This window comes from Ornithorhynchus anatinus, chromosome 3, assembly GCF_004115215.2.
Source record: "Ornithorhynchus anatinus isolate Pmale09 chromosome 3, mOrnAna1.pri.v4, whole genome shotgun sequence".
Classification (NCBI taxonomy): Eukaryota; Metazoa; Chordata; class Mammalia; order Monotremata; family Ornithorhynchidae; genus Ornithorhynchus; species Ornithorhynchus anatinus.
This window is the reverse complement of record NC_041730.1, coordinates 7,696,049-7,723,128: the sequence shown is the minus strand read 5'-3', so window position 1 is coordinate 7,723,128 and position 27,080 is coordinate 7,696,049. Positions and strand designations below refer to the sequence as shown.

Genomic DNA, 27,080 nt, shown 5'->3' with positions numbered 1-27,080 from the left:
TACACTCACTCCCTCGGTGAACTCATCCGCTCTCACGGCTTTGACTACCATCTCTACGCAGATGACACGCAGATCTACATCTCCGCCCCTGTCCTCTCCCCCTCCCTTCGGGCTCGCATCTCCTCCTGCCTCCGGGACGTCTCCACCTGGATGTCGGCCCGCCACCTAAAACTCAACATGAGCGAGACTGAGCTCCTCATCTTCCCTCCCGAGCCCGGTCCGCTCCCAGACTTCTCCATCACCGTGGATGGCACGACCATCCTTCCCGTCCCGCAGGCCCGCGATCTCGGTGTCATCCTTGACTCGTCCCTCTCGTTCACCCCACACATCCTATCTGTTACCGAGACCTGCCGGTTTCACCTCTACAATATCGCCAAGATCCGCCCTTTCCTCTCCACCCGAACGGCTACCTTACTATTACGGGCTCTCGTCATATCCCGGCTAGACTACTGTGTCAGCCTTCTCTCTGACCTCCCTTCCTCCTCTCTCGCCCCGCTCCGGTCTATTCTTCACTCCGCTGCCCGGCTCATCTTCCCGCAGAGACGATCTGGGCATGTCACTCCCCTTCTTAAACAACTCCAGTGGTTGCCCATCGACCTCCACTCCAAACAAAAACTCCTCACTCTAGGCTTCAAGGCTCTCCATCACCTTGCCCCTTCCTACCTCTCCACCCTTCTCTCTTTCTACCGCCCACCCCGCACGCTCCGCTCCTCCGCCGCCCACCTCCTCGCCGTCCCTCGGTCTCGCCCATCCCGCCGTCGACCCCCGGGTCACGTCCTCCCGCGGTCCCGGAACGCCCTCCCTCCTCACCTCCGCCAAACTGATTCTCTTTCCCTCTTCAAAACCTTACTTAAAAATCACCTCCTCCAAGAGGCCTTCCCAGACTGAGCTCCTCTTCCCCCTCTACTCCCTCTGCCATCCCCCCTTTACCTCTCCGCAGCTAAAGCCTCATTTTCCCCTTTTCCCTCTGCTCCTCCACCTCTCCCTTCCCATCCCCACAGCACCGTACTCGTCCGCTCAACTGTATATATTTTCGTTACCCTATTTATTTTGTTAATGAATCGTACATCGCCTCGATTCTATTTAGTCGCCATCGGTTTTTACGAGATGTTCTTCCCCTTGACGCTGTTTAGTGCCATTGTTCTCGTCTGTCCGTCTCCCCCGATTAGACCGTAAGCCCGTCAAACGGCAGGGACTGTCTCTATCTGTTGCCGACTTGTTCATCCCAAGCGCTTAGTACAGTGCTCTGCACATAGTAAGCGCTCAATAAATACTATTGAATGAATGAATGAATGAACTTCCAGCTGTAGGTATCTTGCGCCAGCTGCCCCTGCTAGACTGTAAACTCCCGGTAGGCAGGGATCCTGTCTTACTCTATTGTCCTCCCCAGGTGCAGCATAATAATAATAATAATGATGATGATAATGATGCTATTTGTTAAGCGCTTACTATGTACTAACGAGCATAGTGGTAAGTATCCCCGCCCGTCGCGCGGGAGACCGGGGTTCGATTCCCCGACGGGGGGACTGCAATCTTCTCCCCCGATTAGACCGTGAGCCCGTCAGAGGGCAGGGACCGTCCCTATCTGTTACCGATTTGTCCATTCCAAGCGCTTAGTACAGTGCTCTGCACCTAGTAAGCGCTCAGTAAATAGTATTGAATGAATGAATGTTCAAAGCGCTGGAGTAGATATGAGAATATCGGGTTACACGTAATTCCTATCCCACACTGGGCTCCCAGTCTTACCCCCCCATTTTACAGATGACGTTACTGAGGCCCGGAGAAGTGAAGCGACTTGGTCAAGGTCACACAGCAGACAAGTGGAGGAGCCGGGATTAGAACCCAGGTCCCTTTGACTCCCAGGCCCGGGCTGCATTCACTAAACCACACTCCCCAGCTCCACACCGCTCCCCGCCTCTGCACCGTGAGCCCGTGGTGGGCAGAGATTGTCTCTCTTTATTGCCTGACCGGACTTTCCAAGTGCTTAGTACAGTGCTCTATCCACAGTAAGCGCTCGATAAATACGACTGAAGAGAATCGAACGGTTTCTCAGGCTTAGGGCATTCTCGGACTCCGAGAGACACAAGTCAGTGCTATTGACCGATTAGGGACTGGTGCGTCCTTGGGGTTCTTGGAGGTGAAGGCCCGGGTCCAGACCCCCAGCGCGATGGGGGTGTCCCGGGGGCCGGGGGGGGGGACACGGGGGACCGGGATGCAGGTCCTCAAGGGACGGAGGGAGTGACCACGTCCGGGGGCGGCGGGGCCGATGGCCGGAGTTGGAGGGGGGCGGCTCCCAGGGTGGGGGGAAGATCGATCGATCGATCAAGGAGAAGGAGCTTGGCCTAGAGGAGTCCAAAGGATCTGGGTTCTAATCCCAGCTCCGCCACTTGTCCGCTGGGTGACCTCGGGCAAATCTCTTCACTTCTCTGTGCCTCAGTTCCCTCATCTGTGAAATAGGGATGAAGACTGTGAGCCCCATATGAGACAGGAACTGTGTCCGACCCGATCATCTCGTGTCTACCCCAAGCACTTAGTACAGTACCTGGCATAGAGTAAGCGCTCAAGAGATGCCGTTAAAAAAAAATCAGTGGAACTTATTTGGTGCTTATAGTGGGCAGGGAATTCATCGATTCATTCGATCGTATTTATCGAGCCGCTCACTATGCGGGGAGCGCTCTATTATACTAAGCACTTGGGAGAGTACAACGTACCAGAGTTGACGGACATATTCCCTGCGCACGAAGAGCTTACGGTCTAGAGAGGGAAGTCTCGTCCCATGCCGTCGAGTCGTCCCCGACCCGTAGCGACTCCGTGGACGCATCTCCCCCGGAACCCCGCTTCCGTCTGCAGTCGCCCTGGTTGTCGACGGACTCTGTACCAAACGCTTTCCCTCATGGGACTCCCGGTCTCAAATCCCCATTTTACGGAGGAGGTAACGAGGCACAGAGAAGCGAAGTGACTTGCCCAAGGTCACACAGCAGACCGGCGGTGGAGAACCCAAGGCCTTCTGACTCCCAGGCCCGGGCTCTCTCCACTAAGATAAGATTGAATGAACGGAAGTGGCGGTGGGGGCGGGGGGGGACGAGGAGCTTACGGTCTGGAAGAGAGGCCTTAAGATCATTTAGGGTCGCGTATCCGTGCGCCGTGGGGCGACTGTCAAGTGCTTAAAGGGGACGGACCCAAGCGCCAGGGTGACGCAGAGGGAGAAGAGGAGGGGAAATGAGGAAATCTTGGAGAAGATGCGACGGCTTCGGAAGTGGGGAAGGTGACGGACCGTTGGATAGGAAAGAGTAGGGAGTTCCCGGCCAGAGGGGAGAGGCGAGCAGAGGGTCGGCGGGCCAGCGGCCGGGGCCTACCTGCGATGGAGACGGTGGCCTCGCTCTCGGCTCCCTTGGCCCGGAAGGTGTACTTGCCCTCGTGCTCGGGGCCCATGTTGGGGAAGATGACCTTGTGCACGGCCCCCTGCTTGACGATCTGGATCCCCGTCATGTCCGTGATCTGCGGCGCGGGGTGAGGGGAGGCGGGCTCCCTGCTGAGTCCCCCCCGGGCCCGGCGTCCCGCCCCCGGCGCCCCGCGCCCGGCCCTCACCTCCTTGCCGTCCTTGAGCCAGACGCCGTCCACCTTCTCGTCGTTCAGCACCACGCAGAGCTCGGCCAGGCTCCCCGTGGCCGCGTGCACGTCCGACATCCCGCTCTTCACCGTGGCGAACCGCTCTGGGCACGGGGGGCGGCGGGGTTACCTGGGCCCAGGCCCCTGGGGCCCCCGCCCGGGGTGGGGCTCCTGGGCCTCGCGGGTGGGTGGGCGCTACCTCGGTGGCGCCCGGCGCCGTGAGTACGTGGCGAGGGGGCAGTGTGGGTTGGGAGGGGGACGGGTGATGCCCTGAAGGCACACCTCCTCCAGGAAGCCTTCCCCGATCGAGCCCTCCTGTCTTCCTCTCCCACTCCCTTCTGCTCCATTCATTCATTCATTCATTCATATTGGAATTTGTTAAGCGCTTACTCTGTGCCAACCACTGTTCTAAGCGCCAAGGTAGCTACGAGGACATCGGTTTGCCCACGTAGGGCTCCCGGTCTTCATCCCCATTTTACCGGTGAGGGAACTGGGGCACGGAGAAGTGAAGTGACTCAGTAATGTTGGTATTTGTTAAGCGCTCACTGGGTGCCGAGCACTGTTCTAAGCGCCGGGGGAGATACAGGGTCATCAGGTTGTCCCGTAATTTACTTATCTGTTTATTTGTTTATATTCATGTCCACCTCCCCCTGTAGACTGTGAGCTCGTTGTGGGCAGGGAATGTGTCTGATGTAATAATTATGGTATTCGTTAAGCGCTTACTATGTGCACAGCACTGTTCTAAGCGCCGGGGTTAATACGAGGTAACGAGGTTGTCCCACGTGGGGCTCACAGTCTTCATCCCCGTTTTCCGGATGAGGTCACCGAGGCCCGGAGAAGTGAAGTGACTTGCCCGAAGTCACACGGCTGATCGGTGGCGGAGCCGGGATTCGAACCCATGACCTCTGACTCCCGAGCCCGGGCCCCTTCCGCTGAGCCGCGCTGCTCCTGGTACTATCGATGTACTGTCGTACTCTCCCAAACGCTTAGTACGGTGCTTCGCGCCCAGTAAGCGCTCAGTAAATGACATTAATAGTAATTATGGTATTTGTTAAGTGTTCCCTACGTCCCGGGAACCGTACTAAGCGCCGGAGCGGACCCCAGCGGATCGGGTCGGACACGGTCCCCGGCCCACACGAGGCTGACAGCCTCACTGCCCGTTTTACGGATGAGGTGACCGAAGCCCAGGGAAGCGAGGTCACCTGCCCGAGGTCACGGAGCGGACGGGGCCGGGATTAGAACCCGTGACCTCTGGGACCGGCAGGGCGGTACCTCCGACGGAGACGGCGCCGCCGTACACGGGGAGGGGGACGGCGTGTGAAGGGGACGGGGGCGCTGCCTTCAACGGGGATGGCGCCGATAGTCCGGGGGGAGGGGACGGAGTGTGTCTGTGCGTGTGTATTTGCGTGTGAGGGGGTGGCGGGGGGGGGGAGGATACCTTCGACGGTGACGGTGGCGGTGCTGTAGTACTCTGTGGGGTCCCCGTCCTGCACGGCCACCACGGTGTACTCTCCGCCGTCACTGAGCTGGGCGTCGTCGATGACGAGCTCGGCCCGCTTGCCCTCGTGGCTCATGCCGTATTTAGCGCAGCGCTCCAGCAGCCGGCCGTCCTTCTTCCAGCGCAGCGTCACGTCCTTGGAGGTCAACTCGCACTCCAGGCAGGCCCGGCTCTTCTCCTTCACCCGCACGTTCTTCAGGGTGCTCAGGAACTTGATGGGGATGCCTGGCGGGGGACCGGCCCGGGCAGGGTGGACGCGGGGCGGGGACGGCGGGAGGGGATGGGGGACGGACAGGGGACGGACCCGGCCGGGTCACCCAACCCTCACCCCCCCCCCCCCCGATTGGCCTTCCTTATCCGGTGCGTGTGCGGGCGCGTGTGAGCGAGAGAGTCCGTACACGCGTGGGGGTCTGCGTGTGGGAGTGGGGGGGGGGTCCCGGTGAACGGGTGTCCGAGTATACGCGTGTGGATGTGAGCATCCTTGCCCGGATACGTGTCTGCGTCTATGGCGGAATGGGGGGTTCCAGTGGGTGGGCGTGTGTCTGAGTATATAGTTGTGCATATGCGATAGTATTTATTGAGCGCTTACTCGGTGCAGAGCACTGGACTAAGCGCTCGGAATGGACAGATCGGCAACAGATAGAGACGGTCCCTGCCCAGTGACGGGCGCACAGTCTGATCGAAGGGCTTACGGTCTAATCGTGTTTAGGAGCATCCCTGTGTCTGGGTGTTATAGGAGTGGGGGGGGGGGGCGGGCGGGCGGGGGGGGTCTAGTGAGTAGGCGTGTGCCTGAGTTTGTGTGTGCGTGTCCGCATGAGCGTCCCTGTGTGTATGTGTGTCTGTGTGTGTGTGACAGTGAGTGGGTGTGTTTCTGAGTATGTGTGCGTGCGTGGCTGCATGAGCATCTCTGCGTGTATATCCCGACTCTGCCACTCGTCAGCTGGGTGACTGTGGGCAAGTCACTTCACTTCGCTGGGCCTCGGTTCCCTCATCTGGAAAATGGGGATTAACCGGGAGCCTCACGTGGGACGACCCGATGACCCTGTTTCTCCCCCGGCGCTTAGAACGGTGCTTATATGTGTGTCTAAGTGTCTATAGGAGTAGAGTACGCGTGGCTCCATGGAAAGAGCACGGGTTTAGGAGCCAGAGGTCATGGGCTCTAAGAGAAGCAGCGTGGCTCAGCGGAAAGAGCCCGGGCTTGGGAGTCAGAGGTCATGAGTTCGAATCCCAGCTCCGCCACTTGGCAGCTGTGTGACTGTGGGCGAGTCACTTCGCTTCTCTGTGCCTCAGTGATCTCATCTGGAAAATGGGAATGAACTGTGAGCCTCACGTGGGACATCCTGATGACCCTGTATCTGCCCCAGCGCTTAGAACAGCGCTCTGCACATAGTAAGCGCTTAACAAATACCAACATTATTAATCCCCGCTCCGCCGCTTGTCCGCTGTGTGACTCTGGGCCAGTCACTTCACTTCTCTGTGCCTCAGTGACCTCATCTGTAAAATGGGGATTACCCTATTTATTTTGTTGATAAGGTGTACATCTCCTTGATTCTGTTTACCTCGCCGATGTTGTCTTGTTTTTGTTTCGTTCCGTTTTACTTCGCTGTCTGTCTCCCCGCTTTAGACTGTAAGCCCGTCATCGGGCGGGGATCGTCTCTCTCTCTCTGTTGCCGAATTGTACATTCCAAGCGCTTAGTGCGGTGCTCCGCACATAGTAGTCGCTCGATAAATACTATCGAATGAATGACTGTGAGCCCCATGTGGGACATCCTGATTACCTTGTATCCCCCACAGCGTTTGGCACACAGAAGCGCTTAACAAATACCATCGTTATTATTACGTGTGTCTGAGTGTGGGTGTGGGTGTGTGTGAGCATCCCTGTGTATATATGTGTCCGTGCATATAGGGGTACGGGGATCTCATTGCGTGGCTAATAATGATTATGATGGTATTTGTTAAATGCTTACTATTTGCCAAGCCCTGTTCTAAGCGCCGGGGGAGATACAAGTTCATCGGGTTGTCCCAGTGGGGCTCACGGTCTTTAATCCCCAAGTTACAGATGAGGTCACTGAGGCCCAGAGAAGTGAGGCGACTGGCCCAAAGTCACACACAGCAGACAAGTGGCGGAGCTGGGATTAGAACCCATGACCTCTGACTCCCAAGCCCGGGCTCTCTCCACCAAACCGTGCTGCGTGTGTGTACGAGCATCCCTATGTGTACGTGTGTCTTCGCGTCTGCGGAAGTGTGGGAGTCCCGGGGGGCGGTGTGTGTCTGAGTGTGCTTCTGAATGTGTGCGCGGTGTGCGATTGCGCGTGCGTTTCCGTGTATATCTTCGAATGGGAAAGCCCCCGCCTATCTACACGCGTGTCCGAGTTTGAGAAGTCCCCCTGTGCGTGCGTGTGTGTGCTGGTCCCTGGGCGTGTCCTAGTAGTTTGGAGGAGTCTTTCGTGCCTCCTCCTGCCTGTGTACCGGGAGTGTGTGTAGATCAGCGGGCAGGGGCCACTTCACGTTCGATGACCAGCTGGGCCTTCTGGACCAGCCCGCCGGCCTCGAAGGAGAAGTCGCCGATGTCGCTGAGGCGGGCGTCCTTGATCTTCAGGGTGTGGGTCAGCCCGTCCTCCGAGGTCACGATCTCATACTTGTCGTCCCGCTTCAGCTCCTTCCCGTTGAACTTCCACGCGAAGTCGGGCACCTTCTTGGACAGGCGGATCTCGAACACGGCCGTCTGTCGCTCCGTCACCTTCAGGGCTTCAGCTCCGCCAGGAACTTCAGGGGCTCGTCTGCCCGAGGGGGAAGGAGGAGCCAGGAGGGGGGACACATCCTGGGTCGCCCGCTCTCCCCGCCCGGCCCCTCACGGCTACGCTCGGCTCCCCCCGGTTCCCCCCCCCCGGGTCCCCGACCCTCTAGAAACCACCCGGTCCCCCTGTCTAGTCTCTTGCAGGTGGCCTCTTTATTTCCCAAAGTACGTCCCCATCCCTTATCTCACCTCCCAGCTTCCCCGAGGTAGGGAGAGGCAAACCTCATCACCCTCATTTTACAGAGAGGGAAACCGAGGCTGGCCTCTTGTGAGATCGGGTCCTCCTCTCCATTTGCTCGGTCCCGCCCCTGCCCGGCTCCCTCGCCGACAGGGTCTCCCCACCCCGTCCCACCCTCCATCCCTGCCCCCTTCCGTGGTCCCCTCCGGTCCCCCGCCCCGGCCATCCACCCCGGCGGCGTCCTCCTCCCCGGGGACCCCCCCGTCCCTCCAGATACCCAGGACGGTCAGCTGCGCCGACATCTTCTTGTCGCCCACGGAGAGGGAGTAGGTCCCGATGTCGTTCATGTTCACGTTGGTGATGTATAACATGTACTTGGTTCCCATCTGCTTCAGGTCGTATTTCCCCAGGGAGTACTGGATCCTCAGGGGCTCCGTGCCCTGGGGAGGCGGGGGGTCCACCCCGCTCAGCCTCTGAACGCCCCCCACCCCGGCCGCCCACCTGCCCTTCCCTCGGACTGGTCCAACAGGAGGTGGTGACCCCACTCTTCTTTTAATATGTTTGTCGCGCGCTTACTACGCGCCAGGCACCGTACTGAGCGCTGGGGCGCATAACAGTAATTGTCACGTTTAATGATAATCATAGTTGTGGTATTTGCTAAGCGCTATGTGCCAAGCACTGCTCTGAGCGCCGGGGTAGATACGGGGTCACCAGATTGTCCCACATGAGGCTCACGGTTAATCCCCATTCCCCCGATTAGACTGTGAGCCCATCAGCGGGCAGGGATTGTCTCTATCTGTTGCCGAACTGTCCATTCCAAGCGCTGAGTACAGTGCTCTGCACATAGTAGGCGCTCAGTAAATACTATTGAATGAATTTTACGGATGAGGTAACTCAGGTCCAGAAAAGTTAAGTGACTTGCCCAAAGTCATTCAGCTGACAGGGGGCGGAGGCGGGATTAGAACCCACGACCTCTGACTCCCAAGCCCGTGCTCTTGCCACTGAGCCACGCTGAGTGCTTACTAGGTGCCAGGCACCGTACTAAGCACTGGGGTAGATAATTACAATTGTATTTTTCAAGTGCTTTCTATGAGCCAGGCTCTGTACTAAGCATTGGGGTAGATAATAATAATGATAATTGTCGCATTTGTTGAGCGCTTACTCTGCGCCAGCCACTGTACTAGATAATGATAATTGTCACATCTGTTAAGCGCCCAAGGTCACACGGCAGACAAATGGCGGACGACACCGCTGAGCCTCTGAACCCTCCCGCCCTTCCCTTAGACTGGTCCAACAGGAGGCGGTGACCCCCTTCTTTTTTTTATGTTATTTGTTGAGCACTTAGTATGTGCCAGGCACTGTACTGAGCACTGGGGGGGTAAATAATGATAACTGTCGTATCTGTTAAGCGCTTACTGTGGGCCAGGCACTGTACTAACCGCTGGGGTAAGATACAGTGCTCTGCACACAGTAGGCGCTTAACAAATACCAACATTATTATAGAGAAGCAGCGCGGCTCAGGGGAATGAGGCCGGGCTTGGGAGCCAGAGGTCATGGGTTTGAATCCCGGCTCCGCCACTTGTCAGCTGTGTGACTGTGGGCGAGTCACTTCACTTCTCTGGGCCTCAGTTCCCTCATCTGTCCAATGGGCATTAAGACTGTGAGCCCCCCATGGGACAACCTGATCACCTCATATCCTCCCCAGCGCGTAGAACAGTGCTTTGCACGTAGTAAGCGCTTAACGAATACCAACGTTATCATCATCATCATACCAGCGATCAGGCTGGACACCGCCCATGTCCCACATGAGGCTCAGAGTCTTAATCTCCATTTGACCGATGAGGGAACTGAGGCCCGGAGAAGCGAAGTGATTTTACTTCTCAGACAGGTGGCGGAGCTGGGATTAGAACCCGGGTCCTTCAGACTCCCAGGCCCGTGGCTCTATCCACTAGGCCACGCTGCTTCTTGTGGCCTAGTGGGTAGAACACTCCCTCCCCTCACCCCACTGTGTCTGAGCTTCTCCTAGTCTGGGGGTGCCAGCCTGGCGGAGGAGGAGCCAAGCCAGGGCCCGACCCTGCCCGGTGCCCGGGGCTTAGAGATGTGCTGGTTGGTTCATTCATTCATTCATTCAATAGTATTTATTGAGCGCTTCCTATGTGCAGAGCACTGTACTAAGTGCTTGGAATGTTCAATTCGGCAACAGATAGAGGCAGTCCCTGCCCAGTGACGGGCTCACAGGCTTCGAGGCTCTCCGTCCCCTCGCCCCCTCCGACCTCTCCTCCCTTCTCTCCTCCCACCGCCCAGCCCGCCCGCTCCGCTCCTCCGCCGCCCGCCTCCTCGCCGTCCCCCGGTCTCGCCCGTCCCGCCGTCGACCCCCGGGGCCGCGTCCTCCCGCGGTCCCGGGACGCCCTCCCTCCTCACCTCCGCCAAACTGATCCTCTTCCCCTCTTCGAAACCCTACTTAAAGCTCACCTCCTCCGAGAGGCCTTCCCAGACTGAGCTCCCCCTTTCCCTCTGCTCCCTCTACACCCCCTACACCCCCCTACACCTCTCCGCAGCTAAACCCTCTTTTCCGCCCCTTTCCCTCCGCTCCTCCCCCTCCCTCTTCCCCTCCCCTCGGCACCGTACTCGTCCGCTCGACCGTATATATCTTCATCACCCTATTTATTCTGTTAATGAGATGTACATCGCCTCGATTCTATTTATTTGCTATAGTTTTAATGAGACGTCCATCGCCTCGATTCTATTTATCGCTACTGTACTCGTCCGTCCGTCTCCCCCGATCAGACCGTGAGCCCGTCAGAGGGCGGGGACCGTCTCTATCTGTTACCGATTTGTCCGTTCCAAGCGCTCAGTGCGGCGCTCTGCACATAGTGAGTGCTCAATAAATACTATTGAATGAATGAATAATCGGGGGAGACGGGTGGACAAAAACAAGACAACGTAATCACGATAAACAGAATCCAGGGGAGTTGGTTACGTGCTCGCCAAAGTCCAGGCCCCAGGTGGATAAAAGAGAATCCGATCCAACACAGTCCCCCGTCCCAGTCGGGACTCACAATCTGACTTCAAGTGACTCACCCGGGATGACCTAGCAGGCCGGGAGCAGAGGCGGGATCGGCACCCGGATCTCTCGACTCCCAGGCCCGTGCTCTTTCCACCAGGCCGTGCCGCCTCTCGCTAGGTGGGCGGACGAGCCGCGGGAATCTCTGGTTCCATCGGCCTCACCGTCGAGATGAGGGGTCGGAGGGACCGTGGGATTCTGGTTTGGGGGGGGGGGTCGTCCCTGCCCGTCCCACCCCCTCTTTTTGGGGGGGGGCGTCTCCCGCTGGCAATGGGGTTTCCCCTCACCTTGCACCAAGTCATCTTAATGTTGGGGTCCTTCAGTTCCAGGATGCAGTCAAACACTGCAGTGCTGTCCACCTTGACCTCCAAGTCTTCCAGTGGCTTGAGGATCCGGATGGCCTGAAAGTCGCGGGGAGATGGGACCGATCCGTCCCCGCTGGGTCTCCCCCCGAACCCCTCCCCGTCCAGAGCCGGGAATCCCTCTCTCCCTCCCATCTCCTCTCTGACCCAGCCCTCGGAATGATGATGATGATGATGATGTTATTCGTTAAGTGCTTACTATATGTCAAGCTCCGTTCTAAGCGCCGCGGCAGATACAAGCGGATGGCGTCGGACGCGGCCCCCGTCCCGCATGGGGCTCTCAGTCTTCACCCCCATTTTACAGAGGAGGCGGCTGAGGCCCGGAGCGGTGAAGCGACTTGTCCAAGGTCACACGGCAGACGAGTGGCGGACGACACTGCCGAGCCTCTGAACGCGCCCACCGCCCACCTGCCCGTCCCTCAGACTGGTCCGACAGGAGGTGGTGACCTCACTCTTTTTTTTATGCTCTTTGCTAAGCGCTTACTTTGTGCCAGGCACTGTACTAAGCACCGGGGTAGGTGATGATGACTGTCGTTTTTGTTAAGCGCTCACAGTCTCCATCCCCGTTTTACAGATGAGGTGGCTGAGGCCCAGAGAAGTGAAGTGACTTGCCTAAGGTCACACGGAAGACAGGCGGCAGAGCCGGGATTGGAACCCAGATCCCTCTGACTCCCAGCCCGTTCTCTATCCACTAGGCCAAGAATGAAGGAGGGGCTGCCAGGCCCAGTTACAAGGGGACCTGGAGTTTGCCCCCAACACAGACCCTTTATCGCTCCCTTTATTCACACCCCTACTCCAGCCCCACGGCGTTTACGTCCATATCGGCGCGGCTCGGTGGAAAGAGCCTGGGTTTTCGGAGTCAGAGGTCGTGGGTTCGAATCCCGGCTCGGCCACTTGTCAGCTGTGTGACTGTGGGCGAGTCGCTTCACTTCTCTGGGCCCCAGTGACCTCATCTGTACAATGGGGATCAACTGTGAGCCTCACGTGGGACGACCTGATTCCCCTGTATCTCCCCCAGCGCTTAGAACGGTGCTCGGCACATAGTAAGCGCTTAACAAATACCAACATTATTATTATTCTATCCATAATTTATTTTGATTAACGTCTGTCTCCCCGTCTAGACTGCAACTTTGCTGTGGGCAGGGAACGTCCCAACTCTGTTACACTGTCCTCTCCCAAGGGCTTAGTACAGTGCTCTGCACACAGTAAGCACTCGGTAAATACGATTGATCGATAGACCCATTCCCCTCCCGGAGGAGGGTTTGGAGAGGTCAGTCTATGGAACGCTAACAACGACAGTAATAACAGTAGTAATAATGATGATAATGTACACGTTAAGCGTTTACTATGCGTCAGGGACTCTACCGAGCACTGGGATGTATACAAGCAAATGGGGTTAGACCCAGTCCCGGTCCCACGTGGGGCTCACAGTCTCAATCCCCGTTTTACAGATGAGTTAACGGAGGCACGGAGGAGCCAAGTGATTTGCCCAGAGTCACCCAGCGGACGAGTGGCGGAGGGCGATGGGACAAAATCAGCGCTAGCCAAGTCACCAGAAAGAATCCAGTTCTCGACACCCCGGTAGAAGGGACGGTGGCCGGGGCGGGCCGGGGTGACCATCCTGGGGGTGAAAGGTCAGCCCGGAGGTCGGCCCCAGGCTCACTCCTCTGTATCCCCGACTTCCCTCGGGGGGTCCCTGGTCACTGACCTCCACCTCCACTTTCTTCTTCATCTCCTTGAGCTTCTTGAGCAGCCCGCGGAAGTCGGTGAAACCGTATTCCAGGCAGACCTTCTCGAAGTCCTTCTTCTGCACCTTGGACAGGATCTTCAGCATCTCCTTCTCGTCGGTCACCTTCTGTGGCTTCTTGGGAGCCGGCGGTGCCCTGGACGGGGTCGGAACCGGGAAGGGGTGGGGCAGCCAGAGGCCCCGGGCCTTCTCCCCCGCCCTCAGCCGCTCCCCGGGTCGTCGACAGGTCGGGGAGGAGCCGAAGTGGGAGGGGTCAGTCGGGGTCGCAGTCTAGATCCCCCCGCCCTTGCAGCAGAACGGCCTAGGGGCCAGACCACGGGCCTGGGAGTCAGAAGGACCTGGGTTCTAATCTCAGCTCCGCAACGTATCTGCTGTATAACCTTGAGCAAGTCACTTCTCTTCTCTGGACCTCGGTTATCTCCTTTGTAAAATTGGGGATTGAGAGCGTCAGCCCCTTGTGGGACAGGGACCGTGTCCGACCTGATTGACTCGTATCTACCCCAGTGCTCTGAATGGTGCTTGGCACATAGTGAGCACTTGAACAAGTATTATTCTTATTATGTTCAACAAGAGGTTCGAAGCTGGTGGCTAGTAAACTTGGCGATCCAACGTGATAAGGGTCTGTCTGGGGTGGGGGGCTGGTCTGGACAGGCTCTGAGCCGGTGGAGATGGGAAAGAGGGGCTCCACTGACCAGTGAGGAGATTTAAGGTCCTCGAGCTCCTCGTGGGCAGGTATCGTGATGCTTAGTTCTTCCATTGTCACTCTGCTGCATTATACTCTCCCAAGCGCTTAGTAAAGTGCTCTGCACACAGTAAGCACTCAATAAATACCCTCAACTGACTGACCGACAGTGTACCGCTCAACTGTGACTCGGTAAATGCTGCCGTGACGTCCTTCCGGTTGGATATGCACCCTTTCTCCAACCCTCCCTCGGCCTCCTGGGGCTTAGAGAAGCAGCGTGGCTCAGTGGAAAGAGCCCGGGCTCGGGAGTCAGAGGTCGTGGGTTCTAATCCCGGCTCCGCCACTTGTCAGCTGTGTGACTGTGGGCAAGTCACTTCGCTTCTCTGGGCCTCAGCGACCTCATCTGTAAAATGAGGATTGACTGTGAGCCTCACGTGGGACAACCTGATTACCCTGTATCTACCCCAGCGCTTAGAACAGTGCTCTGCACATAGTAAGCGCTTAACAAATACCAGCATTATTATTATTATTATTATGTCCCTATCCGTTATTTATTTATTTTAACGTCGGTTTTCCTGTCTAGACTGTAAGCTCGTCGCGGACAAGGAACGTGCCTATCGTATTATAATACTATTGTACCGTCCTCTCCCAAGCGCTTAATACAGTGCTCTGTACATAGTAAGTGCTCAATATACAGGATTGATTGCCCGCTAAGTCTTACCTTTTCTTCAGCATCTTCTTGAAATCCATCTTTTCCTGGCCTAAGGACCAAGGTCGACACCGTCAGTAGTTAGACAAACGATCCAGCCGCTGTCCTTAGCGCTTACGTTCAGAGCGATCTAAGCCCTCTACCTATTCTCTTATTCATTCGTCTTCCCTACCAGTTGGATCTTCTGGTCCCACTATTTGCAAATAATTTATGTCCTCCTGTCTCCCCCAGTAGGCCGTAAGCTCCCTGAAACACATCTTGTAGATGCGTGCGGTGCTCAGGACACAGTGGGTAATGAATGAATAATTCATTAATTGTATTTGTCAAGCGCTTACTACTTGCCAGGCACTGTACCGAGCCCTGGGGTAGATACGGGCTAATCAGGTGGAACACAGTCCACGTCCCACATGGGGCTCACGGTCTCAATCCCCGTTTTATAGATGAGGTGACCGAGGCCCAGAGGAGTGAAGTGACTTGGCCAAGGTCGTGGAGCAGACAAATGGTGGATCCAGGATTAGAACTCAGGTCCTCCGACTCCCGGGCCTGTGCTCTTTTGACTAGGCCAGCTTCTCAGTTGATTTCAGCATGACTTAGTGGCCCGATGGAAAGAGCAGGGGCCTGGGAGTTCTAATCTTCCCCCACCATTCTAATTCTTGCCCCACCATTTGTCTGCTGGACGGTCTTGGCCCAAGCCGCTTCTGTGCCTCAGTTTCCTCAACTATCAAATGGGTGTTCAATACCCGTCCTCCCTCCCCCTTACCCTGTGAACCCCATATGGGACAGGGACTGAGTCTGACCTGGTTATCTTGTATCTGCCTCAGTGGTTAGTAGGGGCTTAGCACGTAGTAAGCTCTAATAGAGGGCTTAGCACGTAGTAAGCTCTAATAGATACCACCGTTATGAAGGTGAAGGGATTGCGGGGACTGGACGGATGCCCAGAGTCCCAGAATGACCCAGGGCCCGGTCACACGCCTCGCTGCCCCATCACCCAGCTATGACCGGACCATCTTCGGGCTTGCGGCGGAGAGAATCTTCTTCCCCGGCTCCGTGAGTCAGTTGTCTCTGGGGATGAGTTCCCCGGCCTGGAGGCCGTTATAAATAAAATGGACGTTTTACGGTATCTTATTACCGTCACATTTTTAGTCTGCTGGTTGGCCACTCTGTCTCTTGGGCAGTAGAGCCCGAGGAGGAGTTAGAGAGAGTGGAGGCCCCACTCTGACGCCCCCCCCCTTCCTTCCCGTACCCTCATCCGCACCGACGCTCCCTTCCTCACCTCTGTTCCTGCCTCCCTCAGGCCCCTCCGACTCCATCTTTTCCAGAAGCTTCCAGTCAGCCCCCCCCGGACGCGCCGCCCCCCATGCCCTCCCCGCTCGGCCCCCTGGCCTCAGACTCACTTTCGGTCACCAGGAGGGACATGGTGTAGATGGCGTCCGCGTGGCTGTTGGCTGCAATGCACTTGTAGTTGTCGGAGTCGTCCGAGGCGAGCGGCTCCAGCTGGAGAGAAGGGCGGGGGGAGCGGTCGGGAGGGCCAATCCCGCCGGGGGGGGTCCGTGGGAAGGGCAGCGGGGTCACAGTGGGGACGGGTAGGCATTGCCGGGTGAGGCCCGGGCCATTCGTGATGACGGTGATGCTCGTGCTTCTCCGGACCTGGTCTCCCGGCTCCCCGTCTCGGCCCCAGATAGACTGTAAGCCCGTCATTGGGCAGGGATGGTCTCTATCTGTTGCTGAATTGTCCATTCCAAGCGCTCAGTACAGTGCTCTGCACATAGTGAGCGCTCAATAAATACTACTGAATGAAGAGGGAAAAACCAGCAGCTGCAGAGTGCACGAGAAGCAGCTTGGCCTATATATATATAGGTAACAAATACGATGGTATTTGTTAAGCGCTTACTATATGCAAAACACTGTTCTAAACGCTGGGGAGGATACAAGGTGATCAGATTGTCCCACATGGGGCTCACAGTCTCAATGCCCACTTTACAGATGAGGTCACTGAGGCACAGAGAAGTGAAGTGACTTGCCCAAAGTCACACAGCTGACAAGAGTCAGAGCTGGGATTTGAACCCATGATCTGTGACTCCCCAGCCCGTGCTCTTTCCACTGGGCCACGCTGCTCCTCTGGTGGCCTAGCGGCCTAGTGGCAAGAGCTCCAGACCGGCAGTCAGAGGATCTGGGTTCTACCGCCGACTCCGCCACTGGTCTGCCGTGCGACCTTGGGCAAGTCACTTCGCTTCTCTGGGCCTCATTTTTCTGATCTGTAAAACGGGGATTAATTTCGACTCCCTCTACTTAGACCGTGAGCCCCATGTGGGACAGGGACTGCTCTGACCTGAATATCTTGTATCTACCCTAGCATTTAGCGCAGTGCTTGGCACATAGTAAGTGCTTAACAAATATAATAATGATAATATAAATTGGGACGGTTGTGGCTGGGGCCGGGGTTGTGACTGTTGGATTAATAATAATAATAATACTGTTGGTATTTGCTAAGCGCTTACTATGTGCAGGGCGCTGTTCTAAGCGCTGGGGTAGACACAGGGGAATCAGGTGGTCCCACGTGGGGCTCACGGTCTTCATCCCCATTTTACAGATGAGGTAACTGAGGCACAGAGAGGTGAAGCGACTCGCCCCCAGTCACACAGCCGACGAGTGGCCGAGCCGGGATTCGAACCCATGACCTCGGACTCCAAAGCCGAGCCGTGAGGCGTCTCCGACTCCGCTCTTCCAGCCGGAGTATCCATTGCTCTTATCACACTTTGCACCGTTCTGGTCTTTAAGCTTGCTCTCGTGTTTTCATTACGTGTCTCTCCCATTTTTACCTATTCTTACATGGTGAGCCCCTCTGGGACCAGAGATCCGGCCTACTTCTCACCAGTGTATTTTTTTCCCAGGGCTTGGCACACAATAGGTGCTCAGTAAATACCGCACTTAATAATACTTAATAATACTGTATGTTAAGCACTTACTGTGGGCCAGGCACCCAACTAAGCGCTGGGGTGGATCCAACCAAATCGGGTAGGACACAGTCCCTGTCCCACGTGGGGCTCCCAGTCTCAATCCCCATTTTACAGCTCAGGTAACTGAGGCGCAGAGAAGTCAAGTGACCTGCTCAAGGTCACGCACAGACAAGTGGTGGAGCCCGGGATTAGAATCCAGGTCCTTCTGACTCCCAGGCCCGTGCTCTAGCCACCGGGCCACGCTGCCGCTTTCCTCGTCGCCTCTTTCGGGTCCTCCCGCCTCCCCGCCCCTCCCCTGGCCGGCCTGGTCCGTACCTTCAGCACGTACTCCTTATTGATGCTGTCGTAGAAGATCTTGGCGCTTTCCTTGATGGGGAGCCCGCTCTCTCTCTTCCAGGTCACGGTGGGTTTGGGGCTGCCCGTCACTCTGGCCCGGAACACGGCCTTGTCTCCTGGCGTCGGGGCCAGGCGGGAGCGACGGCGGGGAGGGAAAGTTTAGATTTCTTTGCCTCCTCCATCTCACCTGGGGACGCGGCCCTGCTTCTGCAGGTTGACAGGCCCCCGGACCGTCCCGACCCTAAACTTAGAACACCCTCCGGCAATGGGGAGGGAAGATCCTCTCGGAGCCCGTTTTCGCCGGACCGGTCACCGACGGGGGAGGGCAGTTACTTCCCGTTCACATCCCGAGCAAAGGCAACTGGCCTCGTAATGTTGGTATCTGTTAAGCGCTTCCTATGTGCCGAGCACCGTTCTAAGCGCCGGGGGAGATACGGGGACATCGGGTTGCCCCACGTGAGGCTCACGGCCTTCAGCCCCATTTTACAGATGAGGGAACTGAGGCACCGAGAAGTGAAGTGACTCGCCCAAAGTCACCCAGCTGACAGGTGGCGGAGCCGGAATTCGAACCCGTGACCTCTGACTCTTAAGCCCAGGCTCTTTCCACTGAGCCACACTGCTTCTCAAGTACTCCAGACATAATAATAATAATAATGGTGCTTAAGCGCTTACTATGTGCCAAGCACTGTTCTAAGAACTAGGGTCGATACAAGTTAATCACTTTGGACGCAGTCCCTGTCCCGCATGAGACTCGGTTTTAACCCCCAAGTTACAGCTGAGGGAACTGAGGCCCAGAGAAGTGAAGTGACTCTCCCTAGGTCACACAGCAGACACGTGTCGGAGCCAGGATTAGAACCCACGTCCTCTGACCCCCAAGCCCGTGCTCTTGCCACTAGGCCATGCTGAAGTCTAGACCGTAAGCTCACTGTGGTCAGGGAGTATGTCTGTTTATGGTTGTACTGTCCTCTCCCAAGCGCTTTAGTCCAGTGCTCTGCACACAGTAAGCGCTCGATCAATACGACTGAACGAATGAACGTCCATGGGAGCCTGAGGCTCCAGCCGTCGTCATCATCATCATCCAACTGTGTGGTATTGCACTTTCCTAAGCGCTTAATACAGTGCTCTGCACGCAGTAAGCACTCAATAAATACCACTGATGGATTGACCGATCGATCATCATCATCATCATCGTCGGTATTTATTGGGCATTTACCGTATGAAGAGCAGTACACTGAGCACTTGGGAGAGTACAACGGAGTCGGTAGACATGTTCCCTGCCCACAACAAGCTTACAGTCTAGAGGGGGAGATGGACATTAATATAAATGAATAATTTATAATGTATAATTTACAGTTATGTACATAAATGCGGTGGGGCTGCCGGCGGGGCGAATGTCAGATTCCCAGAAGTTACAGATCCAAGTGAATAGGCGATGCAGAAGGGAGAGGGAGCTGAGGAAATTCTGTTCATCTGTCCGTTTATTGTTGCATCGTATTCCCCCAAGCGCTTAGTACGGTGCTCTGCACAAAGTAAGCGCTCAATAAATACCATCGAACGAATAAATACCATCGATGATGATAATAATAATAATAATAATGTTGGTATTTGTTGAGCACTTACTATGTGCCGAGCACCGTTCTAAGCGCTGGGGTAGATACAGGCTCATCAGATTGACCCACGAGGCCCACGGTCTTCATCCCCATTTTACAGATGAGGTAACTGAGGCCCCGAGAAGTCGAGTGACTTGCCCGCAGTCACACAGCTGACAAGTGGCAGAGTCTGGATTCGAACCCATGACCGCTGACTCCCCAGCCCGTGCTCTTTCCACTGAGCCACGCTGCTCGATGAGGTTGATGACAAAGGGGCTCAATCGGGGAAGGTCGGGATTCATTCGTTCGCTCGGTCGTATTTATCGAGCGCTTCCTGTGCGCAGAGCGCTGCACTGAGAGCACGAGCAAGTACGACGAATAAACGGCGCCATTCCCTGCCCACGGTGAGTTTATAATCTAGAGGAGGAGAGCAGCTGCCGAGCGGGGGCACGGGGAGCGGGTTGGTTTGTTCCGGGGCGGGGGGACGGGGGAGAGGTTGGGGGGGGGGGACGGACCTTCTGCAGCGGTGATGGGGTGCGGCTTATCCACGAACTCTGGGACACTCTCCCCCTCGGGGATGGTTGAGCTGTGGGTCACCAGCCTGAAGTGCTCCACCGTGGCAGAGGTCTTCCTGGACACGACTTCCTCTGTGAGGGCGAGGCAAGGGGGTGGGGGGGTCACCACTGGGGCAGGGTGGGGAAAGGACAGGGTTCAACTGTGCCACCCAGGGAGAAGGGCTGAGGCCTTGCTTCTGTGAAGTCATAATAATAATAATAACCGCGGTATCTGTCAAATGCTTATTATGGGCCAGGCACCCTTCCAAGCACTGGGGTAGATGCGAGATAATCAGGTGGGACGCAGTCCCTGTCCCACACAGGGCTCTCGGTCGTAGTCCCCCTTTCACAGATGAGGCCCAGAGAAACCCAAGACCGCACGGCAGACAAACGGCCGAGCCGGGATTAGAACCCAGGTCCTTCCGGTTCCCAGGCCCGTGCTGTATCCACCAGGCCGTGAGCCGGGCGGGGGAGTGAGGGGGACGACCTACCTCCCACAACCTTGGTCGTCTGGGAGAACCTCTGCACGTGGGAGCTGGAACTGGAGCTGGAGAACTCCACGGACACGTGCTCCTGCACGGTCACGTGCTCCTGCACGGACACGTGCTCCTGCACGGACACGTGCTCCTGCCTGGACACGTGCCCCATGCCCGCGGACGTCATGCTGACGGAGGTCCGGGGACACCTGTGGGAGAAGGAGGTCGGCTTCGGTGGCGGGGGAGAGGGCTGTCAGATCTGCCTCTTCCCTGTCCCCCTGGAATTATTAATTACAATAATAATAACGGCATTGGTTAAGCACTTACTATGTGCCAGGCACTGTATTAAGTCCTGGGGTGGATACAAGCAAATCGGGTTGGACACAGTCCCCGTCCCAGGTGGGGCTCACAGTCCTGTTCCCCATTTAACCGATGAGGTGACCGAGGCCCAGAGAAATGAAGCGACTCGCCCAAGGTCACACAGCAGACGAGTGGCGGTCCGGATGAAAACCCACGACCTTCTGGCTTCCGGCCCCACGCTCCATCCACTACGCCACGCTGTTTCTCTAAGGCCCCGCTCCCTTCCCCTCAGCCCGTCCTCAGCTGCCCCCCACCAGGGCACGTGCTCCGCCCTCACCCCGCCGCAAGGGATCGAGGGATCATGACCTGTTTTAGCCTCCCTTCTCAGAGTGGCTCAGCGGCCTGGCCTCCGGCCTCCGCCCCGGGGTCAGCTGGCGATGTGGGTCCGGAGCGCGGGGGGTGCTCCGCTCCTCTGGGCCCTGGTGGGCAACCCCTGGAGGGAGTCGCCGGTCCTGGCCCACGCCTCACTCGGGGAACCGGCCCGAAGGGTCCCTCGACGACCTCCACCCCTGGCTGACGTCAGGGGTCCCCGGAGAGATGGTCTTCCTTCTCCCTGGGGAAGAGAAAGGGGGTCATCCTTGGGACGGATAATAGTAGGAATGATGATAATAATCATGGTATTTGTTAAGCACTTACTATATACCAAGCACTGTTCTAAGCGCCGGTGTAGGTCCAAGATAATGAGTTGGGACACGGTCCCTGTCCCACATAGGCTTAGTGGAAAGAGCCCGGGCTTGGGAGTGAGAGGATGTGGGTTCTAATCCTGACTCCGCCGCTCGGCTGCTGTGTGACCTCGGACAAGCCGCTTCTCCGTGCCTCAGTTACCTCATTTGTAAAATGGGGATTAAGGCTGTGAGCCCCACGTCGGACAACCTGATTACCTTGTATCCACCCCAGTGCTCAGAACAGTGCTCGGCACATAGTAAGCGCTTAACAAATACCGTTATGATTATCATTATGGGGCTCTCAGTCTTTATCCCCATTTTACAGATGAGGGAACTGAGGCCAGGGAAGCGAAGTCACTCTCCCGAGGTCACAGAGCAGGCAAGTGGTGGAGGTGGAATTAGAACCCACGACCTCCTGACTCCCAGGCCCTCGCTCCATCCATCGGGCCACGCTGCTCCCAGCAAAAATAGATATTTATCCTGGAAGGTGGGCGGGGTGGGGAGGGGGTTCAGGGGTCTCCGCCCCCAGATTCTGCTGGAGTTGGTTCCTCCGGCTGCCCCCGAGGCCCTCCCCACCCTCCTCCGGAGCCGACCAGCAGCGGGTCTCCGGGAAGAACCAGGGGAAGCCTGTGACGGTTATTAATGTCACACGGCGGTTCCCAGGTTCCCAGCTCTGGGGCCGGTGTGGAGCTCGTAATTACCGGTGCTAATGACTTGCCCGGGTCCTCGAGGGGGAGAGAATTAGCCCAGAGGAGCGCGGCTCGGCCCTCCCCAGCTCCGGCGAGCCTCCCGCGGGCCTAATTAGGAGCACAATCCACTCCGCTGGGACGGGGGGGGGGGGGATCCCCAGAACCAGTAAGGCCGGGGGAACCTGGCGAACAGTGGGCCGGAGGCAGGGGGAGGGACAGGAAGACCCTGGAAGAGCCCCTCCAGTCTCTGGGCTGCAGAAGCAGCATGGTGTAGTGGATAGGGCTCGGGCATGGGGGTCTCAGAAGGACATGGGTTCTATTCTCCACTCCTCTACTTGTCCGCTGTGTGACCGTGGGCAAGTCACTTCACTTCTCTGGGCCTCAGTGACCTCATCTGTAAAATGGGGATTAAGACTGTGAACCCCACGTGGGACAACCTGATCACCTTCTATCCTCTCCAGCACTTAGAGCAGTGCTTTGCACATAGTAAGTGCTTAACAAATGCCATCATCACCGTCATCGTCATCATCGCGAGGGGCTGTGTCCAATCCGATTAGCTTGTATCCACCCCAGCGCTTAGTACAGTACCTGGCACACAGTAAGCGCTTAACAAATAACGTTATTATGCTGGGGAAATAGCCAAACTGCCTCCAGACTGTCCTCCCTCTGAAAGCCTGGGGCACTTCCTGTAAACTCGTCGATGGCAGGGATTGTCTCTATCTGTCGCCGAACCGTACATCCCAAGCCCTCAGTACAGTGCTCTGCCCACAGTAAGCGCTCGATAAATTCGATTGAACTTCCCCAGCAGCCTCTTAGCAAATTCCTGCTGCCTGCCCATTGTACAGCCGGGAAGACTGAGGCAGGAGATGCTCTGAGAGAGCAGGGCGGGAGCCAGAGACAAGACCCGGTGCTCTCCCTGGTCTGACCTGCCCTCCTCGTTGCTTGCCGGGCGTTCTGGGGCCCGGTGCTCCCCTCCGGTGAGGGGTCGGGGCAGGGCTGAGCAGGTGACCCCTCAGGCTCCCCGGTGACCGCGACCTTCCAGGTGACCTCTGTAACTCTTTGGGAAAGTCTGCGGACGGGGAAAGGCCAAGCCGTGAAAATGCCCTCGACCCCATGCCCGGGCCTTTCCCAGACACGGGGAAACCGAGGGTCAATGTGGGGAGCCTCTCTCCTTCCCCCCCCCTTTCAGACTCTTTTCTCTCCCCCTGCCCCCCTCAGTGACCTCCTCGCCTCGGTGCCCACCCCCTGTTCTCAATGCCACCATCCCGGCCCCCAGAATTCTGGGGTAAGGGCAGTTGGCGGTGCCCCCATCCCCTATTGTGGAGAAGGAAAAGTGGCTTCTGGGAAACTCTACCTTCCGACTCGGGCCGATCTCGGTGGCCCCTCGCACTCGCAGGGTCAGGGACGTCGAGGCGGCGGCTGCTTCCTCGCTCGGTTGGGAACAAACACGGGGTAGAAATGACGTGCCTTTAAATACACCGGTCCCCGCGGGGGTATTCCTTCCCAGGCCCGGCAGAGACAGCTGCACAGATGGGGTAGGGGAGCCGGTGACCTTCCAGAGGTCACAGGCCACTCTGTCTCCCCAAGTAAGTAGAAAGTCGGTGCGATCACTCATTTTTTTTTATGGTATTTGTCAAACACTTAAGATGTTCTAAGCAGCACGGTTTAGTGGATAGACCGCAGACCTGGGAGTCAGCGGACCTGTGTTCTAATCCTGGCTCTGCCACTGGTCTGCTGTGTGACCTTGGGCAAATCACGTCACTTCTCTGGGCCTCCGTTACCTCATCTAGAAAATGGGGATTAAGAGTCTGAGCCCCCTGTGGGACGTTGACCGCGTCCAACCTGATTAACCTGTAGCTCTCCCGGCGCTTCGTAATAATAATAATAATAATAACGATGATGGCATTTGTTAAGTACTTACTTTGTGCCAAGCCCTGGTCTGAGCACTGGGACAGATACAAGCCAATTGGGTTGGACGCAGTCCCTGTCCCACATGGGGCTCACAGTCTCAATCCCCATTTTCCAGATGAGGAAACTGAGGCCCAGAGCAGTGAAGTGACTTGCCCAAGGTCACACAAGACAAGTGGAGGAGCTGGGGTAGAACCCATGACTCCCAAGCCCATGCTCTCGCCAGGAGGCCACGCTGCAGTGCCTGGCACCTAGTAAGTCGGGTTGTTCCGGCTTGGCGTGTCCGCTTCTGAACATTAAGGGGAAGAAGGATCCAGCTGGACGGAGAGTCCATGCTCTCATCTCCAGTCTGGGGCGTCGGTGTCCGGGCTCGGCTTCCCGGGAGTTGGCCCTGTAGGGCTAGGCCCCGGCCGAACTGGCCAAACCTGGGCCCGGTGCCCGGCGGAGTCCCTCTCTGGGTTCCATCCACGGGCCCGGCCGGTCGAACTCGCAGAAGGGACCGTCCTTGCTGAAGAGGGCGGTCTGTCAGTCAGGTCCATCAATCAGTGCTTGGCACACGGTAAGCGCTTACCAGATACCATCATCATCATTTAATCCAATCCCGACTCCGCCTCTTGTCTGTTGTGGGACCTTGGGCAAGTAACTTCACTTCTCTGAGCCGCAGTTACTTCATCTATAAAATGGAGATTTGAGACTTTGAACCCCAGGTGGGACAACCCGATTACCTTGTATCCACCCCAGCGCTTAGTACCATGCCCGTCACGTAGTGATTATTATTTACTATTATTTATTCATTGAGCACTTTCTGTGTGCAGAACACTGGACTAAGCACGTGGGAGAGTACAACAACAAACAGACACGTTCCCTGCCCACAGTGACCTTACGGTCCAGCGGAGGCGACGGACGTTAACATGAATAAATTACACTTATGTAACAGACATCACACTCTCAGATTCAACTCCTCCATCGTCTTCCACCTGGGGCCTTGTCTGCTGAGTTGGGCCTGGAAACGTGGCCGGGTGTAGGGGGCTTCTCAGACACAGGGAATGTGTCTATCTATTGGTACATTGTACTCTCCCAGGTGTTTAGTACAATGCTGTGCACACAGTAAGCATTCAATAAATACAGTCGACCGACTGACTGGACCAGTCGGATGCCTTTCGGTCAGGTCTGGCGGCAGACAGAAGCCATCCCGAGCCAGGGCCTCACGGCCACGAAGCTGGCCAGCCCTACTCTCCGGCTACCTTGGGAGACCTTCCCTCCTCCTCCTCCTCCTCGAGCCCCTGGCTGGCCCCATCCTCTTCTGGCTCATGCCTTGGCATCGCAGCCTCCCTGTCCCAGGGGCTCCGGTTAAGAATAAAGCTGGAGGACTCGCCAGGCCTGGCTCCGGATCCCCCCGCGGGCCCAGGGGAGCCCCCCGCCGCACGCTCCCGACCTTACAAGGGAAAAGCCACCACTTGCAGCTGCCGCAGGGACTCACAAAGTTGGGGGCGGGGGGTCGGCCCGCCGGAGGGGAGGAGGGGTGGGGGAGGAGCGGTCAGAGAAGTCCGGGGAGGGGCTCAAGGGGAAGTGCGGGGCGAAGCCCGTGGGACCCCAACCTCAGAGGAGGCGCGGGCTCAGGTTCGGAGGAGGGCAGACCGCCCCGCCCGACCCAGGCCTTTCATCGCCTAGGCACCCGGGAAGGGTTTTGACAAGGTGCCAGCTGCAGTTAGACCACGGAAGACTTACCCACAGGCCTACGGGAAGCCGGGACGCAGCTTCCGCCTCCACCCACGGCTGCCTTGCCCCTGAGATGGCACGAGGGTTTGCACCTGGCCCTGAGGTGGTGGAGGCAGGCAAAGGCCCAGCCCCTAAGGACCTGAACAACCGATCACTTGCTCCCTCCAACCCTGTCCCCCGACTCCCGACCCCAGACTCAGTGACACACGTCCGACCCCGGCTTCCTGAAGCAACAGACCCTCATCGGTTTAGCCAGGAAGACTCTCCCATCCTCAACCAAACCAGGCCTGGGACAGCACTTGATAACCACAGTGGGCACTTAGTAAATACAATTCCAAAGTACCAGTCACCACACTAAAACCTGGGGTTTCTACAATATAGGCAGACGGGTTACAGTCCTCGACCCCCTGGGGCTCCCGATCTAAGCGGGAGAACAGGTACTTAACACCGATTTTTACAGAAGAGGAAGCGGGCACAGCTGAGAAGCAGTGTGGCTTCATAGAGAGAGCCTAGACCCGAGAGTCAGAAGAACCCGGGTTCTAATCTTGTCTGCAGTGTGACCTTGGGCAAATCACTTAACTTCCTGGTGCCTCGGTTACCTTGTCTGTAAAATGGGGATTAAGACTGAGACCCACGTGACACAGGGACTTTATCTTCCCCAGCACTTAGAACAGTGCCTGGCACATAGTAAGCTTTTAAAAACCATAAAAGAAGGCAGTTAGGTGACCTGTCCAAGATCACCCAGCGGGTAAGTGTTGGAGCCAGGATTAAAGCCTGTCTCTCCTCGCTCCCTGGTCCTGTTCTCTTTCCACTAGGCAACACAGCTTTCTGGAGCTGGAGGGGGAAGCGAAAAGCCTTTAACCCTGGTTCTCCAGGGACCTGGAAGATTATATCCTAGAACAAAAAGCTTGAGTTGTGTTTTTTTTATGGTATTTGTTAGGACTGTACTAAGCACTGGAGCGGATATAAACCAATCGGGTTGGACACAGTCCAGGTCCCACAGGGGGCTCACAGTCTTAATCCCCATTTTACAGGTGAGGCGACTAAGGCACAGAGAAGTTAGGTGATTTGCCCAAAGTCACACAGCAGACAAGTGGGGAGCCGGGCCTAGGACTCGGATCCTTCTGATTCCCGGACCTGTGCTCTATCCACTAGGACCCCCTGCTTCTAACTGGGTTGGA

At 56.9% G+C, this 27,080-nt stretch overlaps 1 protein-coding gene across 1 annotated transcript in view; it reads right to left on the bottom strand.

The window, feature by feature from the left end:
* The window catches only part of IGSF22 (immunoglobulin superfamily member 22), a 35,467-nt gene extending 14,722 nt beyond the window's left edge, over positions 1 to 20,745 (bottom strand). The window contains 13 exon segments of the mRNA XM_029061696.1: positions 3,357 to 3,498; positions 3,589 to 3,713; positions 5,048 to 5,332; positions 7,616 to 7,852; positions 7,855 to 7,887; positions 8,360 to 8,522; positions 11,434 to 11,547; positions 13,217 to 13,391; positions 14,659 to 14,698; positions 16,041 to 16,140; positions 17,919 to 18,055; positions 20,044 to 20,175; positions 20,574 to 20,745. Coding sequence (XP_028917529.1) covers positions 3,357 to 3,498; positions 3,589 to 3,713; positions 5,048 to 5,332; positions 7,616 to 7,852; positions 7,855 to 7,887; positions 8,360 to 8,522; positions 11,434 to 11,547; positions 13,217 to 13,391; positions 14,659 to 14,698; positions 16,041 to 16,140; positions 17,919 to 18,055; positions 20,044 to 20,175; positions 20,574 to 20,745 — 1,855 coding nt within the window.
* Positions 20,746 to 27,080: the final 6,335 nt, after the last annotated feature.